The 19,130-nt window shown below is 42.4% G+C and overlaps 1 protein-coding gene across 2 annotated transcripts in view; it reads right to left on the bottom strand.

The window, feature by feature from the left end:
- Nucleotides 1-3,701: 3,701 nt before the first annotated feature.
- SRPK1 (SRSF protein kinase 1) overlaps nucleotides 3,702-19,130 on the bottom strand; it is a 56,337-nt gene continuing 40,908 nt past the window's right edge. For both annotated transcript variants that reach the window (XM_061632486.1, XM_061632487.1), the window contains 4 exons: nucleotides 9,606-9,713; nucleotides 8,946-9,015; nucleotides 7,886-7,978; nucleotides 3,702-6,406 (listed from right to left, as the gene is read on the bottom strand). In XM_061632486.1, the coding sequence (XP_061488470.1) occupies nucleotides 6,222-6,406; nucleotides 7,886-7,978; nucleotides 8,946-9,015; nucleotides 9,606-9,713 (456 nt within the window). In that variant the 3' untranslated portion in view covers nucleotides 3,702-6,221. The remainder of the gene's footprint in view (nucleotides 6,407-7,885; nucleotides 7,979-8,945; nucleotides 9,016-9,605; nucleotides 9,714-19,130) is intronic.

Below are 19,130 nucleotides of genomic sequence, written 5' to 3'. Positions count from 1 at the left end.
AGACTGGGTGATGTACACATTCCAACTTTTCAGCTGGATTCCAGAAGGCTGCTTGACGCACCTGGCCACCAAGCTTTTACTAGTTACCTATAAATATTCAACTGTGCTATGATGACACAAGAGCAAAGCAACACCACAAAAGGGGGGAAATGACCCCATTTGCAAAATTGCCCCTTTTTTCTCTAGAAAGATTAGACTTGCTAAGAATTATACCCAAATTTTCTCGGAGAATCTAAGATATACTATGCAAGAATCAACATATAAATATTTATAATGAATATAAATATTAATATAAGTTTTTAAACTGAGGTATCAAATCAAACAAGAGACAATGCAGGTATACAAAGTAATAAACCACCTATGTGAACTTAATTGTTCCCTCTCCAATAAGTCTTTCCACATATATACTTTTTACATAAATCCTGATGAATAGAACTTTTGCTTACATTGAGGATGAAAAGACACAACCCTATTTAGACCCACTGTGGCAGGTGTGCCCTGGGGAATAGATTTCCTTCCTCAAAGAAGGCTTTCTATCCTGCAGTACACACTGATTTTGAAACCCCCTTCCTGTCAAGTTAGCCATGCATCAAGAACTGCTGACCATGGAAAAGAAGTCTTGCTAGGTGCGCAGTTGGTTGCAGTTTTCTGAGTTTGGTCTTTTATTCTGTTCTTATATTCAGTGTAGCCTACTGAGGTGTTCCACAAAGTAGATATTAAAGAAACCTACAGCAAAAATGAGCAGCTCCAAAAAGATGCAATAGTACTGATATGCAAGAACAGTAGGCCTATAAACAAGCCCCAGCCAGAAAGTCCTGTTCTTCCCTGCCTTTACCAAATGAACTCCCAAGTCTACCTAGGGCTGAATCCCACAAAAACATAAACATACTAGTACCATTCATACCACCTCCAAATACCTCTTACCACGACAACCCTATGAACAGAGTAGAAATTGTCAAGCAAGAAATGGAACGTATCAACATTACAATACTCGGCATGAGTGAATTAAAATGGACGGGAATGGGACATTTTCAGTCAGGCAACTACAAAATATTGTATGCAGAAAATGAGAAATTAAGAAGAAATGGGGTTGCTTTAATAGTGAGAAGTGATGTAGCAAAAGCAATTAGGAGCTACAATGCAAGGTCTGAGCAAGTGATATCAATGAGATTAAATAGGATATCTATTAACATAACCATTATCGATGTCTATGCTCCAACGGCAAACGCAAAAGAAGAGGAATTAGATTTTCTGCAGAAGTACAGGAAGAAATTGATCGCACACCAAAACAAGATGTTCTGATAATCATGGGGGACTGGAATGCAAAAGTAGGGAACAGAGAAGAACTAGGAATTGTGAGGAAATGGGGCTTAGGAGACAGATATAAAGCAGGAGAAAGACTTATTGAATTCTGTGAAGCCAATAATTTGTTTCTTGCAAACACATTTTTCGAGCAACCGAAAAGACAACTGTACACATGGACATCACCAAATGGTAATATAGGAATCAAATTGATTATATATTTGGAAGAAGATGAAGAAGTTCCATACTCTCTGCGAAAACAAGACCAGGAGCAGACTGCAGAACAGATCATGAACTGGTCGTATCGAAAATCAGAGTGAAGCTAAAGAAGAATAAGGCAATCATACAATTTAAATAACATCCCAGAAGAATATAAAGATCAAATAAGGAACAGATTTGAAGCTTTAAACTTAGTTGACAGAGAGCCAGAAGAACTATGAGTGAAGTCAGAGACATTATCAGGGAAGAATGGAAAAAGACAATACCTCTAATTAAAAAGAGAATGACCTCAATGGATGACTGAAGAAACTCTTACAATGGTTAAAGAAAGAAGGAAAGAAAAGGAGATAGAAACACGGTGAGAACCCTAAATGCCACAATACAGTGACTAGTACATAGGGACAAAGAGAACTATTACAATAGTTATTGTATAGAAATAGAAGAGGACAACAAAAAGGGAAGAACAAGAGCCCTATTCCAAGAGATTAGAAAAACTGAAGGGAAATTTAAACCAAGAGTAGGGATGTTGAATAATCCACAAGATGAAATAAAAAGATGGAAGCAATACACTGAAGAACTCTATAAAAGAGATGCCAGGATGACAGATTCATTCACAGAGGAACCATATGATGAAGAACAAGAATTTTTTGAATGTGAGGTAAAAGCTGCTCTTCAAATACTTGGAAGAAACAAATCACCAGGAACAGATGGCATACTAATAAGAGTTGCTACAAGCTACTGAGACTGAATCTGTCCAACATTTGACAAAAATTTGTCAAGAAATATGGAAAACTAAACAATAGCCCACAGACTGGAAGCGTTCAATATACATCCCAATTCCAAAGAAAGCGGATACCAGGAAATGCAGCAATTATTGAACTATTGCTTTAATATCCCATGCAAGTAAAGTAATACTCAAGATTCTACAACAAAGGCTTTTACCATATATGGAGCAAGAAATGCCAGACATCCAAGCTGGATTTAGAAAGGGAAGAGGTACCAGAGATCATATCACAAACACATGTTGGATAATGGAATAGACCAAGGAATTTCAGAAGGAAATCACCCTGTGCTTTATAGATTACAGCAAAGCCTTTGACTGTGTAGATCAGGAAAAACTATGGAATGCTTTAAAAGAAATGGGGATGCCACAGCATCTGATTGTCCTAATTCGCAACCTATACTCTGGACATGAGGCTACTGTAAGGACAGAATATGGAGAAACCGATTGGTTCCCAATCGGAAAGGGTGTGAGACAGGTGTATTTTATCGCCCTATTTGTTTAATCTGTACGCAGAATTTATCATACGGAAAGTGGGATTGGACCAAGATGTAGGAGGAGTGAAAATTGGAGGAAGAAATATCAATAATTTAAGATATGCAGACAATACCATACTACTGGCAGAAACCAGTAATGATTATACAATAATGCTGGGGGAAAAGAGGAAGGCCAAAGAGATGGATTGATTCAATCAAGGAAGCCACAAACCTGAATTTACAAAATCTGAACAGGGTGGTTCATGACAGATGCTATTGGAGGTCACTGATTCATAGGGTCACCATAGGTCGTAATCGACTTGAAGGTACATAACAAAAACTAGTAGTTGGTAATGGATCTTTGCAGTAGGTTCTGCCCACTGCACAGAACGTACCTCTTTCAAGTATGGAAAAGCAGATAGCAGTATTAGAAGCTCAAATGGGAAGAGCATGACATAGGAGATCTACTCTGAATCTGAGTATTATTAAGGTTTCTCTTATGGTTAATTGTCTGAGACAATTCTAAAAATCACTATCCGGGTCTTCCTGCTTTAAGACAAGTGGTACATCAAGATGGTATAGAACTAAACTAAGCTGCTAATTATATAATGTAAATTTTAACTTAATTATAATGAAATGCCTAATCAATTATGCATTGTGGTTTATGCTTTCAATGACTGATTTATCAGTTTTTCTCTCCAGCAGTCTAAGAGCAGAATATTTTCTGAACTCATCAGTCACCATCATTCTGTTTCCTTCTCCTGCTATGCAGTCATGTAACAACATACCACCCCCAAAAAACGTATCAGCAGTGCTTGTATTTAATTCAAGCTTCTCACTGCCTCACAGCTCGTTCAGATAACAGGCTCTACTGTACAAAATCTGTGAATAAATATAGACAGCATATCAAAAGTACCTGTGGATTATTTAATAATCTGTTTATTGTGCTGCTGCTTTTACAAAGAAAAAAGACAATGCACCAAGAGAAAGAATAAAAATGTATTTTTCCTTCAGGTTTTAGGCCAACAAAACAAGTACAAATCTGTTAGTGAGCACTTTATGGCAATTTGGAAGTTGAGTGAACCCGGTGTGAGCCACAAAATACATAGGCAATCCTGACAAGCTACGTCTTGTATAACCCCAGAACGTCTCTTTTAGTGCAAAAGAGGTGGCAGTGGCCTTCTTCTGTGGAAAGGAATCTCTATTAGAACCCAAGAGATGCAGACCCCACACCTATGAGCCTTTTGTTCCATTCAAAACAGGATGTTGAAGCAAACTAGGTTGGCTGACACCAGAAATTCAATTCTTCCTGCCAGCAAGTCTTCACAGTATTCAAAGAGGAAGTATGTATGTTCCATTCTAGTCCAATCCTTACAGACAGGCACACAAATACTTCTGGGAGGTGAAGAAGATACTCCAGTTAACAAGAATATCATTTAAAACTTTTGGAATCTTTTCCTTTTCATCTTAAGATTGTACAAAGAGAACCTCATTTAAGATCTCCTAAATGGACATGCAGCACAGATTTTGCTAAAGCCCCAGTCAGGTATAATATGACAATACAGCCACATTAGAAACTGAAGGGGATATGATGGTTAAACTTTCATTTAAAATAAAATAAAATTGCACCAGATTTTTTTTTGCAAAGGGTAATGGGGTGTATGATGACTATAACCTGGGATTTCAGCAAAGAGAAAAAATGAGAAGAGCGTCTCATTGCTGGCAGCTTTTGCTTTGAATTATCCTTTACAGTGCCTGCAAGCCTGAGTCCGCCAGCAGTTTCCCTTCTTGGAGAATTTTGTAATCTCAAAGGCCTATTTGGTCCATGGTAAGGAAGGGCTGTTCGAAAGCCCAATGTCTCCAACCTAACATTAGAGCAAGATGCTGGGGATTTTTTTAATAAGCTGGGGAAGCCTAGGAGATACTCACTGTAAAACTAGTAAGTGTTACAAACCTTTCTAATAAAATAAAAAGTCTACAAGAGTCAGTCACAACTAACCCCCTTTCCTAGGAGTTTAAAAGCTTATGCTGAGCAATGATGTTTGTAATGATTCTGGAAAACAGAATTTGACACTTCATCTCTAGGGGTGGGTGGGAGAAATTCAAACCTAAATTATTTGTCCTGTTATTAACACATAGGGAGAAATTCTATTCAAAAGGGAATTCGAGAGTCCAGCACCGTGGACAAATTAACTGTGTGTGTGTGCATGAAGTTATATATATGTCTTTACATTAACCTTTGGAAATACGGTGGCTGAAACTCTGGGCATGGCTGGAAAGACTACCACCGATGCCATCTTTCCTACACTGTTGAAGAGGAAGGACATATCCTGTTTTTCTAGACAGAAAACCAACTGCTCTCTCCTAAAAATACAATTTCACACAAGGCCAACATAATGCCCCTGATGACAGAAGGCAGATTTATATTACAAGTGGTCTGCCACAAGCTGGATCATCTCCTGGCTCCTGTGGCCCAGTTTCAGTTGCAGAAACCAATGTAATCATGAAGCACCTAGTAGGTCATAATGCATGGTTGGCAAGCCATTATTGCCCGGGGCTTCCAGTTGGGCAAATGCGGCACTGAACATGGGCAATCTGGCTACCCCTCTTCAGCCAACAAATGCATAGATCCATACTGTAATGAGGTGGTGACTTTTACCAATTTCGGTTGTTTTTATTTTCCATGTGAAACTTACTGGAAGTTCACATGCTACGGCTTCAGAAGGCAATGTATTTTGCTGGAGAAATTCACCAGAGCATGAAGGGGACAAAAAAAAAATGGAGCTAATATATATATATCTATATAGTTCAAAAGAGGTTGTTTCAAAGATTAAATGGCTAAAACTAGAGAAAAGTACGCCCGAAAAGAGTAAGAAAAAAAAAGTTACCCAAGCAGCAGAGCAGACACCTAAGGAATGAGTCGAGTTCAGTGCTCCACATGGAGCTACCACCTTGGTGCCATCTGCCATTTCTCCTCTTACTGTCAGCAACTGGATGTGCACTAAGAAATGACTCCCGGAGTCAGTGAGCTAAGGAGGGATTCACAGCTCTTCACATCCCCCTTGGGATGACGGCAATATAGTTAAGGGAGTGTGTTCCAGTGGAGATTTCTCCACACTTTCAGGGAAAGGTACTTGAGTAAGGAAGAGAGTCAGGGGTCATTTCACATTCCTGTAAAAACTCTTTGGCAAACTCCAATCACAGCAAAACATATTGGACGCCCACTGGCTGACAATAGTCCCTACTGAGTCGAGTACACAAACTCACATGAACGGTTAGATTTATCTAAAATCTCAAAAGCCCTCAGAGAGATGCTTCACTCTGAAAATCAACAAGGAAAAAATTGACCTGGGAGGAGGGGGAGGAGGGGCAGCTGGGACATCTAGGTGTGTATATATTATGCTGTAAACCCAGTTATAGGACCAGGATCGCAGGTAGAACATCTAGGAGTTGAGCCAGGGGTGCCTGAGACATTGTGCTGCTGTAGCTCTCTTCTCAGGATTCAGTTCCAACATAGGTAATAAGAAGTCTGTGAATGCAACTGCCTCATCTTGGGACCACTCGTATTTCTCTACCAAAACTTCAAAAAGGCCCCATGGCTTCAGTTTGGTGATGTGCTTCAGATCACCTGAGAACAATGACAGTGAGATTAACAGGATCTCATTAACATAAGCAGGAAGGTCAACAGATCACATTAATGCGGTTTTTTAAATGAGGCTGCTCAATAGAAATAGGGACTTGTTTCACTTTCAGATTCCACACCCAACACAAGGTAGGTAAGTATATTAGGAATTGTATAAAGCAGTGACAGCTGGGCAATATTATGCCAAATATGTAGTACACTTTAAGCAGGAATCTGGACTCTAAGATGTGTCCAAGAAGTCTGGAATTCCACATTCTCTGTCTTCTTCATGTTCCAAAAAGTGTAAGTCCAAATCAAGATGTTTTAATGTTCTTCCCAGTGTAGGTATAACTCCTCCCTACCCTAAGGGGGTGGGAGGTGGGGTCTAGTTTTAGACTTTGTGCTGCACTTTGCTTGGAGCATCTCTGAAACTTAGCGTGAGGTCAAGAGCACTGTCTCACCCCCCCAGCTTCAAGTTTGAGAAGAGGTCTGGAACTTATATCTGTCACACTGCACTCTGTATGTGCTTTTAGCACCTCAAAGTACAATATAACACATGAGAATCCAAGTCCTTCTCCCAATCTCAGTGCACCTCAGAAGTGCAGTACAACTGCAAGGATGATCCTGTGTAGCTCTAAGCTTGGGGTGTGGAGGCTGGAACATGTCATACTTGCCAGAAGAGGGTGGGACATTCACCATGATGAACATATTTGTAGACCTCTGTAATAAGGCCTGAATAAGATGCCCAAGTAAATGGCCCCCCAAATCTTGCTAGATTCACGCTATTTTTAACTTATTATTTGAAAGTGAAAAATCAACATAGTTATATCTCCTGATTACAACAGCTCTGGCTCCTTCTCTTTCATTTATCTAGAACTTGCCCACTCTCCATGGATCATTTTTGACAGGTGTGCAGTCCATCACCTGATGTCACATGACATCAGGGGATCACACTTGAGCTCCAAATGGGAGTTCCTGAGTGCAGCCAATCCCAGTGGGGTTTGCAAGAAGGACTGGATGCTCTTGGGAGCTCCTAAGGAGAACCAGTCCCCATATGGCTTGTATTTGGTGCCAAATTTAAAAGGTGCAGAATGCAAGCCCTACCTGCAGACAAACTATCAGCAATGTACTATACTATTCCCAATTGTTCCTTTGCAGCTGTGGCTGTACTTGTGTCATATGATGTCAGGTGTGGGGCAGATGCGTGGGGCTTCAGGAAACAGCATTGTTGGCCAAACTGGGATCCCAGAGGGTCTAATTAAGCTTGCAGGTCAGAGGTTCCCCACCAGTGGTCTAAAGGGCTCTAATGTTTAAAGTAGTCTGACTTTGTTTTCAATGAAATGGAAGAAGTAATTATAACCCTCCCCGCCCCATTCACAAACATCAGTAGAGAAAAGGGGGAATTTGTTATAAAAAAAAAATAGGACTAAAACTGGGTATTCCAAGTACTGTAGCATTGGAATCCTCAGATTCTTTCCCTCTTACCTTTTTTGGTGAAGAACTCCTTGGAGTATTTTCCAGCCACAATGAGCTTGCGAGGAATTTTCCCCAAAAGTTCTATGATTAATGCTATGTGGTCTGTATTCCCCAGAAGAGAGTGTGAAAGAAACAATAAAGTATTAATATTAACACATACTGATTTTCTTTTGAACTTCAATGGAATAAGGAATCTTTGAAAGTTTCCTATTAAAAAAAAAAAATCAACGCCTCAAAAAAAAAAATCTAGCTACTGAATTCTGCTAGGAGCTTTTAGTATTGGCCTGAGCCTGCTGGTACATTAAGCAGCTTGGTTATCAATGTTCTGGCCCAGCAGATTTCAAAACAACTGTCCCTGGTTCCTGCTTTTTACTGTTAATGGTTTATTACATTATCAGTGGTTTGTTTTTAATAGCATTAAGTTCCCGGAAATATTTTTAATAGAAATGGAACACAAATGACTATTTTCACTGTAGAGATTTATGAAAAATATGGCCACAGTCAAGAGAAGCACACCGAAACCCACTGAAATCCATGGGATGAAGCACATTTAGCTCATTAAAATGTAGCCTCGTTTTCACAAGATTGTGAACATCTGTTTATGCCATTTTTCCACGTTATTACTCATAATTCTGTTCTGTTTCCACGTTAATTTGCAAAAACGGAAAAAATATGCTTCTCAAAATATGTATTTAACTGTGTATTTTGCTACATTTAAACTGCTAAGAACTGTGTTGCAACATTCTAAGTGCAAAATCCCCTGGAAAACAAAAGTACTGATCTGCACTTCAGGTCAATCTGTAAAGGAATTCACACAGAGTGAATTCCTCAGGAATCTCCATATCCAAGCGAGAACTAGGCATAACATACTTCCCACATTCTTTGAAACCCAATTTCTTTAAACTTACATCAGTGCACTTTAAGCACACTTGGAAAAACTCTGAAAAGAATGCACTGTAAGGAAAAAAAGGGTATTTCTGATTCCTGTTCCAATTTCCTCTCTTTATTTCCCCACGCAATGAGAACAATGTACAGAAATATTAAACTACTAGAAGTGGTAAATGCTTGCCTTCATCCCGTGAGTAGTCTTCCCCAGAATGAGGCTCAAACAGATAGTCACCTGTAGCCAGTTCAAAGGCCTAAACAAGAAAATGGTAAAATAACTTCCAGGGGTTTTCTGGGAACAACTGTCCAGTATTCAAGCCACAATCCTAATCATACATTAGCGTGCAGGGAAAAGGGACCTGCTCTAAATTGCGGTGCTGAAAGGACATCATAGAGTACTTCAGGTTTCTTTCGGTCAAACAAATTTGTTTCAAAGCAGTGTCTACAACCCAGAGCTGTTTGCTTACCAAACTACTGATACTGAACACGAATGGTTGGGCTTTAGACCTATAAGTTACTTTGGCCACGAAGTCTGAAACAAGCAGGGCTTGTCACAGATTGGTAGCATAGTCATAATAATAATAAAAATTTAAAAAGCTTGTTTCTATTAAATGAAAACATTCCTTTATTTTATTTTAAAACTTTTTTTAATAGCACACTTCATTTCTGGGCAGTACAGACTAGAAAACAAATGCAAAACGCACAAAACCACAAAAAGAGCAGATAAAACTTTAAAACAGATGAAAACAAAATTAATTATCAGTTTCCTGCAGCTTAACAGAACACTGTAGCAATTCTGAAACCAATGCCACCTGCAAAATTTAGACAACATGACTGAACTTACCATGCAGGCTGTGCTCCAGATATCAGCTGGGGTGCTATAGCCTGCTCCAATTAGTACTTCCAAAGATCGGTACTGCCTTGTCTGAATGTCCTCAGTGAAGTGCTTATGCTGTAGAAGCAAAACATGCTGGGTTAAACTCGAGATCAAGGGATATTCCAGGAACAATCAAGGCATGTTCTAGGGTACTCAAACTTTTTTTACTCCGTGGACCCCTTGAAAATCGCTGAGGGTCTCAGTGAACCTCTTAATGATTTTTCTGCCTGTTGTAGCAACTGTAGTGTGCTGTGCTAGATGTGGCATGTTTTTTAATTGTATTTTTCTTGCTTCTTTTATTTCTTATATATTCCATTTTATTGTATTACAACTTGAATGCCATTGAATTCAAACTAATGCAGTAAAATACCATATAAGAAATAATTGCAGTAAAAATAGTTAAAATCCTTATAATATTTAATGCAACTACAAATCCACAGACATGCCGCAATCCACCTGACTGAAACTCACAGACCACTGCTGGTTCACAGACCACAGTTTGGGAACCCCTGTACTTGGGAATGCATGCATTTGATAAACAGTCGCTTCTGGAGTCTTTACATGTTGTCTTCAGAGTTTTGATAAACAAATGGACATTGTACAATATGTAACCCATCATTATAAAATTATGAGGCCAGCATATGTGCTTGAGGAGGGAACTCTGCAGTTGTGATGCCACAACAGAAAAGCCCTGCTCTGTACATTCACACCCAATCTTATGCTTGTTTACTCAGAAATAAAGCCCACTGAGTTACATGCCATTCATAGGCACCAGCTGATGTCAAGAGGGTTTGCAGTCAGGGACAGAGGACTGAACTGCAAGATGTAATTAATTATCCATTGCCCCTTTCTTTGATTTAGTCTGTCCTCCCCCATCATCATCCTCCACAGTTCTAATCAAGATGCTATCTAACATCCTATGTGACCCACCAATTAAACAAAGGAAACTAGCATATCAGGCTTGGTTACAATTCTTTCCCCTCACTTTCCAGCTTTCAACAAACGGGAAGGTTTTGAGCTTTTGGGTTTTGTCAAGGGAGTAAACATACAGCACCCCTCTCCGTGCATTCTGAATTGATAGTCGTAGGAGGGCTGCACCATGTGATTCATCTGAAAATGTAGTAAAGCTTTGAGAGGTATGCTGTATCTAATGGTGGCTGAGTGAAGCAGCCTGGGATCCATAACATATATTGGCATTGAAATACCCAGTCCGAAAGACTGAAGTTGCAGAGCATGATAGTAGAAGAGCACTGAGGCAAAAAGTGTGTGAAAAGAAACAAGTTTGTAAAATGCAGACACACTGAGCTAGAAAGTCCCCATTTCCACCCCACAAATGAGAGGCAAGCCTTCTGTGAAGAAAGCTGAGTGGAAAATCACAGAACAAGCTACATTGGTAGTCTGAGAAAATGATCCAATTAAGGTGACTCAGAACAAGTCATGGTGAGCTTTGGGCTTACATGTTTGCACCCCTCAACTCCTACAGAAATTATTACATGGTACTGATGTTGTAACAAGCTGAAACATCTATCCTAAAGTTAAACACTATTTAGACAATAATAAAATATTTGCATGTGGTAGTCCAGGTAAGTTATACCCCAAATGATTATCATATGGATTCTTATCATATAAAAAGTAGAATGAAACCATGTTATTGAATTACCAACGGTTTTAAAATATGAACGATCAATGTACCTTTTACCAGAACGACATACATCATGCAAATAGTAAAATACAAATGTGTTTATATTCAGGCAGTTATCCAATTAAAGCAGAAGTGAAGAACCTCTGGCCTGGAGGCCTAATTAGGTCTGTCAAGACGTTTTGGCCAAGCCACACCCATGGAACAGAAAACATCATGGCTGGGCCAAAATGAGGTTGGCAAGGTTCCTGCAAAGCCTTTTGCTAGATGCTCCAACTACCTGACTGTAGATTATTGTCAGGGCTTCAAAATGTAGTGCAAGGGCCTCTGCAAGCACTGATGATTAGCTGACTGTCAGTGCCTGAAGAGGGCATTAGAGGGCCCTTGGCTGCAGTAGAGATTCCCCCTTTGTGAAGTTTCTAAGCCCCCTTTGTGAAGTGTCTACGCCACTTTCCAGGAAGAAAAAAAGCTCTGTTAAAAAAAAGGAGCATTTTCCTTTCCTGAGAAAGTCCTTTGTATTCAATGCACTGGAGGAATTTCTTCAAATAAAATTTACTGTGTCTGAAAAGAAAAAAATGCTCAGTTTAAAAGAGGGGCACTTTTCTTTCCTGGGGAAACAGTTTGTATTCAAAGTGCTTCCTCTCCTGTGCTTTGAATGTAAATTACTTTCTCAGAAGAGAGGAAAATTCCCTGGTTTTAGGAGCATTTCCCTCTCTACAGAAACTTTAAAGGGGCTCACTGTAACTGACAATCAGCCGACTGTCTCTGTGAAGGTGCGCTGCCAGCAGCAATCAGGTGACTGGTGCTGAAAGTATGAGTTACAATGAGTTAACTATATCAGTGATTACAGTGACCCTGGAAGTCTCCATAGAAAGAGAAATGCTCCTAAAACCCACACACATCAGGTGATTGATAGGTGGATGGTCCCAACCAGGTATCAAAATTGGCCTGTGGGGGAAGATAAGGATCTGGCCCAATGGCCACCTTGGGTTAAAGAAATCTTAGTTAATTAGTTGGATGAGAAGGAGGATTTATTAACCATAATTTTGGTCAGATTATCAGTATTAAAGAATAAGATTCTAATTTTGGATTAACTGATTACTTTATTAGATGAGACATTTGGTCTTACCGTGAAATCGGTCTTCTCTGTGCATGTCAAAGATGATATCAGGTGGGTAATTAGCTCCACCTAGTGGTTGAAGGCAAAAGAGTACTGCTGACGTTTTATTGTAGATCCCTTCCTGGTCTGCGCCTGCTCCGTGCTCAGTTTTCAATGACAAGCCCATACGAACAAGACCAATAAACACCACAAAGAAGACAACAGTACTCATACACTCTCTGCTCAAGTTCTAATAGTGCTTGTAAAGGCAGCCCAGCCCTCATAGGGAGTGGCCCTGATATCATCTTTGACATGCACAGAGAAGACCGATTTCACGGTAAGACCAATGTCTCTTCTCCTGTGCATGGAAAGATGATATCAGGTGGGACATACCAAAGCTGACCCATGTAGGGTGGGAATACTGCTGGGCTGTGGCTACTATTGATCTGTGAGGACGTGCTGTAGCACCCTCCTCCCGAAGGCTGCCTCAGCTGAAGCATAGGAGTCTATTTTATAATGTTTAATGAAAGTATTGGGAGTGGACCAAGTGGCTGCCCTACAAATCTCCACTAGAGGGGCATTATGGGAAAAGGCCGCTGATGTGGCCGCTGCCCTGGTCGAGTGAGCTACTATTCCGGTAGGACGGGCTAATCTTAGAGAGGCATATGCCAATGATATGCACGCCTTGATCCACCTGGCTAGCGTAGACGTGGTCACCTTATTCCCCAGGGATGTTGGGTGAGACAAACAAATTCTGTTTTCCGAATTGGCTTTGTCTTGGAAATATAAACTTTAAGGGCTCGTCTCACGTCAAGAGAGTGCCAGGCTTTCTCTAAAGGGTGGACAGGATTCGGACAGAAAGACGGCAACACCAGCTCTTGCTGGCAATGGAAGGTAGACAACACTTTGGGACGAAAGGAAGGGACAGTACGTAGGACTACTCTATCCTTATGAAATACACAAAAATTCTTATGGACAGACAGGGCATTCAATTCAGACACTCTACGGGCCGAAGTAATGGCCACCAGAAACAAGACCTTAAAGGACAGAAGACGGAGGGAAACTTGACTCAGAGGTTCAAACGGAGGTCTTTGAAGGGCTGTCAAAACTTTATGTAGGTCCCAAGTTGGGTAGCGATGCACCGTAGGTGGTGCTGTGATCGTTGCTCCCCTGAGGAAATGTTTGACGAAAGGGTGAGACCCGATTGGATTATCCGGGGATCTGGAGAGAATTGCCGATGCTGAAACTTGGCGCCTCAGGGTGTTAGGTCTGAGACCCAAAGATAAGCCGTCTTACAGAAAAGACAGGATCTCGTTGACCCCCGCTTTCCGAGGAAGAATTCCTTTCTTCCGTGACCAGGATGAGAAGGTCTTCCATGTGCTTTCATAAATTCTGAGTGTGGATGGGCGTCTAGAAGCCATCATGGTTTCCAATACTTGGGGAGAGATGCCTTTTTTCAAGAGTCTCTTCCATTCAAGTTCCATACATGAAGCGCCAACCACTCTGGGTCCGGGTGGCAGAGCTGTCCCTGAGATAGCAGGTCCCTTCTCGCTGGAATTTTCCATGGTGGTTCCACCGACAGGTCGAGGAGGTCTGGAAACCAAGGTCTCCTTGGCCACCATGGAGCCACCAACAGAACCGCTGACCCCTCGGCACGAAGTTTCTTGATCACCCTGGGGATAACTGGAATTGGAGGAAAGGCATATAGCCTGCCCGGTGGCCACCGGGAAGTTAACGCATCTATCCCCTCCGCGCCTGGTGTCGCATACCAGGAGAAGAACCTCTTCACCTGCCGATTGTGACTGGTGGCGAACAGGTCTATCTGAATGTGGCCAAAACGTTCCACTATCTGACGAAAGGCCTCTGGGTGAAGTCTCCATTCTCCTTGAATCAGCTTCTCCCGACTGAGCCAGTTGGCTTGGCTGTTGTCCTCCCCCTTGAGATACTCTGCCGCTATTGAGTCGACATTGTTCTCCGCCCACTGGAAGAGGAGAAAGGCTTCCTTCTGAAGAAGGAGGGAGCGTGTGGCCCCCTGACGGTTTAAATAAGATTTGGCCGACATGTTGTCTGTTCTGATAAGCACCGCCCCTAACCGTCTGGTGCTCGCGAAGTGTCTGAGGGCCAGACGAACTGCACGTAGTTCGAGCAGGTTGATCAGCAGTGTGGATTCCTGAGACGACCACGTGCCTTGAATCATCTGCCCATCGCATATGGCTCCCCATCCTGATAGGCTGGCATCCGAAGTTATCAGGGTGTGCAATAGATCCTGGAAAGGAACTCCTCGCTCCAGGTTGGGCTCGAGGGTCCACCAGAACAGCGACTGCCGAACCTCTGGCGACAGAGTTACCCTGCGGTGGTGTCTGGACGCTATGTTGTTTTGGAAGGGTAGGAGCGCCCACTGAAGTGTGCGGGAATGATGACGTGCCCATGGCGTCGTTTGGAACGTGGATACCATCAAACTCAGAAGTGCTGCCAAGTCCATCAGGTCCGTTGAGGGGGAGGATAGGACATCCAATGCTACTTTGCGAATCTTGCTGATCCTTTCTTGGGACAACGTGATGAGGCCGTGTTGTGAGTCTATAGTCGCTCCCAAATGTGTAATGCGTCTGGACGGAAACAGAAGGCTCTTGGCCTCGTTGATCAGGAAGCCATGGTCTTTTAGACAGGTCAGGGTGACATGGAGGTCCTCCCATGCCTTGTGCAATGATGGTGAGCGGATAAGAAAATCGTCCAGATAAGGAAAGATATGAATCCCCAGAGTCCTGAGGTGTGCCACCAGGGCAACCACGATCTTCGTGAACGCCCTGGGAGCAGACAATAGGCCAAAGGGCATAGCCCTGAATTGATAATGGTCTTGTCCCACCGTGAAGCGAAGGTACCTTCTGCGAGGGGGAAAGATTGGTACGTGAAGGTCGGCCTCCTTCAGGTCGATAGACAAGAGGAAGTCCCCTAGCCTCAGCGCTTCTTTGATCGAAAGTAAGGTGTCCATATGAAATTTGCGGTATTTTATGAAGGAATTTAGACCCTTGAGGTCTAGCACCGGCCTGGACAAACCGTCTTTTTTCTCGACGGTGAACAACAGAGAGTAATTTCCCAGGAATCTCTCTCCTGGTGGGACCTTCTCGATGGCTGCCATGCGTAGGAGATGGGAAACTGACTGTAAAACTTTGCCCCTCTTGTGTGGATTTGCTGACAGAGGGGATGGAATGAATCTCGCCGGGGGGGTGGTGGAAGAAAATTCCGTATCGAAAAGGCCATATCGAAGGGTGCGTAGGACCCACTGATCGGAGGATAAGTCCTTCCATTGGTGAGCAAAATGTTGGAGACGGCCTCCCACTGGCGAGGCGGAGGCGTCAGAACTGACCCCTGTTTCCACGTGACTGGGATGTAAAGCCCAATCGACCCGGAAGGTGCTGCTGGGACTTAAGCTGGCTGCGCTGTCTGTTCCAGAAGGGACGGCTGGAGCGGGTGTTGTGATGTTCCTGTATTAATGTATATATGGTAAGTGCTGTTTGTATAGAAGATACATAGTAAGTGGAATGAAAGAGGAGGGGGGAGTAAATGAGCAGTAGAATGCTGGATGATTGGCTGAGTGTTTGGATGGCTGAGAGTATAAATGGAAGGATGACAGTTGAAAGGTGGTGGACGTTGGTGGGTTTTAGAGGTGTTTGAGAGGTGTTTGGTGGACGTGAGTGGGTTGTTTTGGTGGAGTTGGGAGGTGGGTGTGAGTTGGTGTATGTCAGGAGAGTGTGGAGAAAGAGGGAGGTGGAGTTCGGATTAGTAATAAGTCAAATATCACAGTAACAGATGAAACCATAAGCTTGTAGATCATTATCAAAGTTATCTTGTTATTAATGTTATTTAATAAATACTATTTTGGTTTACCGAAGGCCTGATCCTTGGCTGGGGTTTCACAGACCAGAAGGGAGGGTAAGGTAATAACCAAGGCTGAAGGGAAACAGTAACAAATGGTGGCAGCCGTGAAGAGGAGAAGATAACATTATAAGTATCCAGAGCAACCCCAAGTTATGAGTTATCTGCATTGATACAAGGGGGTTGGGAACAGCATAGGCACGCAGTCACGAATGTAACCGGATAGAGAGACTCAGGCAAGGTCTCTGGGAACATTGGTTGTAGAACGTGACTGGTGGTGCTGCCTAGCAGGGGGATCTATTGAGATCTGTGCTAGAGCGGAGGGAGAAACCATAAAAAAGGACAGTCCGGACTGGTGGAGTCCCTGGTGGTGCCTAGTGAAAGGCAGTAGCTACGAGCAGGTAGGAACCTGACAGGGAGAGCCAGGGAAGGGCATCACAGGTGTTGGCTGTAGCGGTGGGATACAAACAAAAGAGAGTCCAGATACGAAATAGTCCCTAAACATTGGTGTGGCAAACAGAAATAACAAATAAAGATTACTTGTGAGAGTGACTGGCAAAGAGTGAGTGAACTCAAACACCATGGCTGAATATATAAAGATGAAAAGAGAGGAGCTGGTGGAGAAGTGCATAACATTCAATTTACCTCACGAGGGTAAAGGAGTAGACGAATTGAGGGTAGCACTTATAGGATTTGCAACTGCCCAGCAAAAACAACCAGTCAGGGAAGAGACCCCAGAAGGATACTCAAGCAATCCCGCTTATACAGAGTATTTGAGAGAGAAGTTAAAGTTGGAAACTGAGAGATTGAGGAGGGAGGCTGAGGAAAAAGACAAGCAGAGGGCCTTTGAAGCGGATGAGAAAGAAAAACAGCGGGAGTTGGAAATTGAGAGAATGAGAATGGGGTTTGAGGAGAGGGAGAAGCAACGAGCACTGGATGCTGAATTACAGGTGGAAAAGTTAAAGTTTGAAAGAGAGAAGTTTCATTCTGATGAAACAAGAAAGGACAGAAATGAAACTAAAATAAAGGTGACACCGAAAGATTTTGCAGTGTTTGAGCCTGGACAAGATCCACAAATTTACCTCAGCAAGCGGCTCAAATGTGGGGGCTACCGGAGGATAAATATATGCAATATTTATCAAACCTGATCAAAGGGGAATTGCCTGAGGTATACCAATATTTCCCCTCAGACAAGCCCGTCACATATGCCGAGTTTAAAGAGGCAGTATACAAAAGGTTCAGACTGGGACCTGACTATTTTAGAAAGTTATTCCGAAACTGTCAGATCCAAGCAGGGAGGTCTTTTGTTGAACTGGGAGCAAAGTTGATGGATATATTTGGAAAGTGGATGAGTAGTGCCAAAGCTCAGTCAGTGGAAGAGGTGAAAAGCCTCATGATACTGGATCAATTATTCCATCAGTTATCACCAGAAATAAGGCTCCTTGTCAAAGACCATTCCCCTACATCGGTGCAGGAGGCCGCAGAGATGGCGGATCACTTTGCCTCCAATAGAACTGGCTGGGTGGGGAAAACATCAAGAGAGTTTAAACCCAGACCATATAATGGTGGCAAAAAGGATGTGGTGCCACAGCGAGTGAGTCCTCCAGTAAAATCTGAAGGGCACAGGACACCCCAGAGTGGATCTGTGTACCCTAAAATGGATGAGAAATTATGCTGTAAATGTGGTAGACCGGGGCACCTACGTTTTCAATGTGAGGTTGCCAACCCCATTAGTAATCCTGCACAGGCAAGGGCAGTAAAAACAGAACCAAAAGATCTAACAACGAAAAAGGTTCAGTTCTGCCAGATAAACTGGACAGAAGTAAAAGACTTGGATTCGAGTCTAAGAGAAGAAGTGTGTGTTCAAGGGGCAAATTATTGGGCATTGCTTGATACTGGTGCTGCTCAGATGTTACTGAGGCCAGATTTAATAAAATCTGAGGAAATATTACCTCAGGAAACGGTGACTATCCAAGGAGTGAGGGGTCAGCCAGAAAGCTTACCCATGGCCCTAGTGAAAATGCAGTGGAGAGGCAGAGAGGGAAAATATAAAGTAGGTATTAATGCCCAACAACAACCAGTGATACTGGGAAGAGATGTAATGGGGGCACAAGGAAAAATATATGTGGTAACCAGACAACAACTTGGCAGAGAAACAGAATCCATGTTAAAAGGGGGTGAAGGAAACAGGGTGGAACCTGTTTTCGAGCCTACGGTCACCATAGCAACCCCTGGAAGGTCTGCTGAAAGAAACAACTTGTATCAAATGGTCTCTAGTCAAGAAGCAGAGCAGTTCAGGAAAGAACTGAATAGGGATACAAGTCTGAAGCAAATAAAGGAGCAAGCCCTGACACAAAAGATTCCCTTTACTGACAAGCGGAGGAATCAAATTGTGTGTGAGAATGGGATTTTATATAGACTGTGTATGCCTGCTGAGAGAAAGGATGAATGTGAACCAGTGAAGCAATTGATAGTACCTAGCAAATACAGAACCAGATTGCTAGAGGTAGCCCACGATGTCCCATGTGCAGGACATCTGGGAATAAAAAAGACCAAGAGGAGATTGGCTGCACACTATTATTGGCCAAATATCTCCAAAGATGTAAAACAACATTGTCTATCTTGTGGTATATGCCAAAAAGTGGGAAAAAGTGGAGTAAAGACTAAGGCACCCTTAAAGCCCCTTCCTATAATTGGACAACCCTTTTATAGAGTGGGAGTAGATTTGGTGGGCCCTTTTTCCAAACCCACAAGGCATGGCAAGAAATATCTATTGGTGGTGGTGGATTTTGCCACCAGGTACCCAGACGCGGAAGCATTAAGATTCGTAGAAGCCCCTGTAGTGGCAGAGGCTTTGTTAAAAATCTTTATGAGGCTGGGT

This window comes from Rhineura floridana, chromosome 6 (assembly GCF_030035675.1).
Source record: "Rhineura floridana isolate rRhiFlo1 chromosome 6, rRhiFlo1.hap2, whole genome shotgun sequence".
NCBI lineage: Eukaryota > Metazoa > Chordata > Lepidosauria > Squamata > Rhineuridae > Rhineura > Rhineura floridana.
This window is presented reverse-complemented; position numbering and strand designations above follow the sequence as displayed.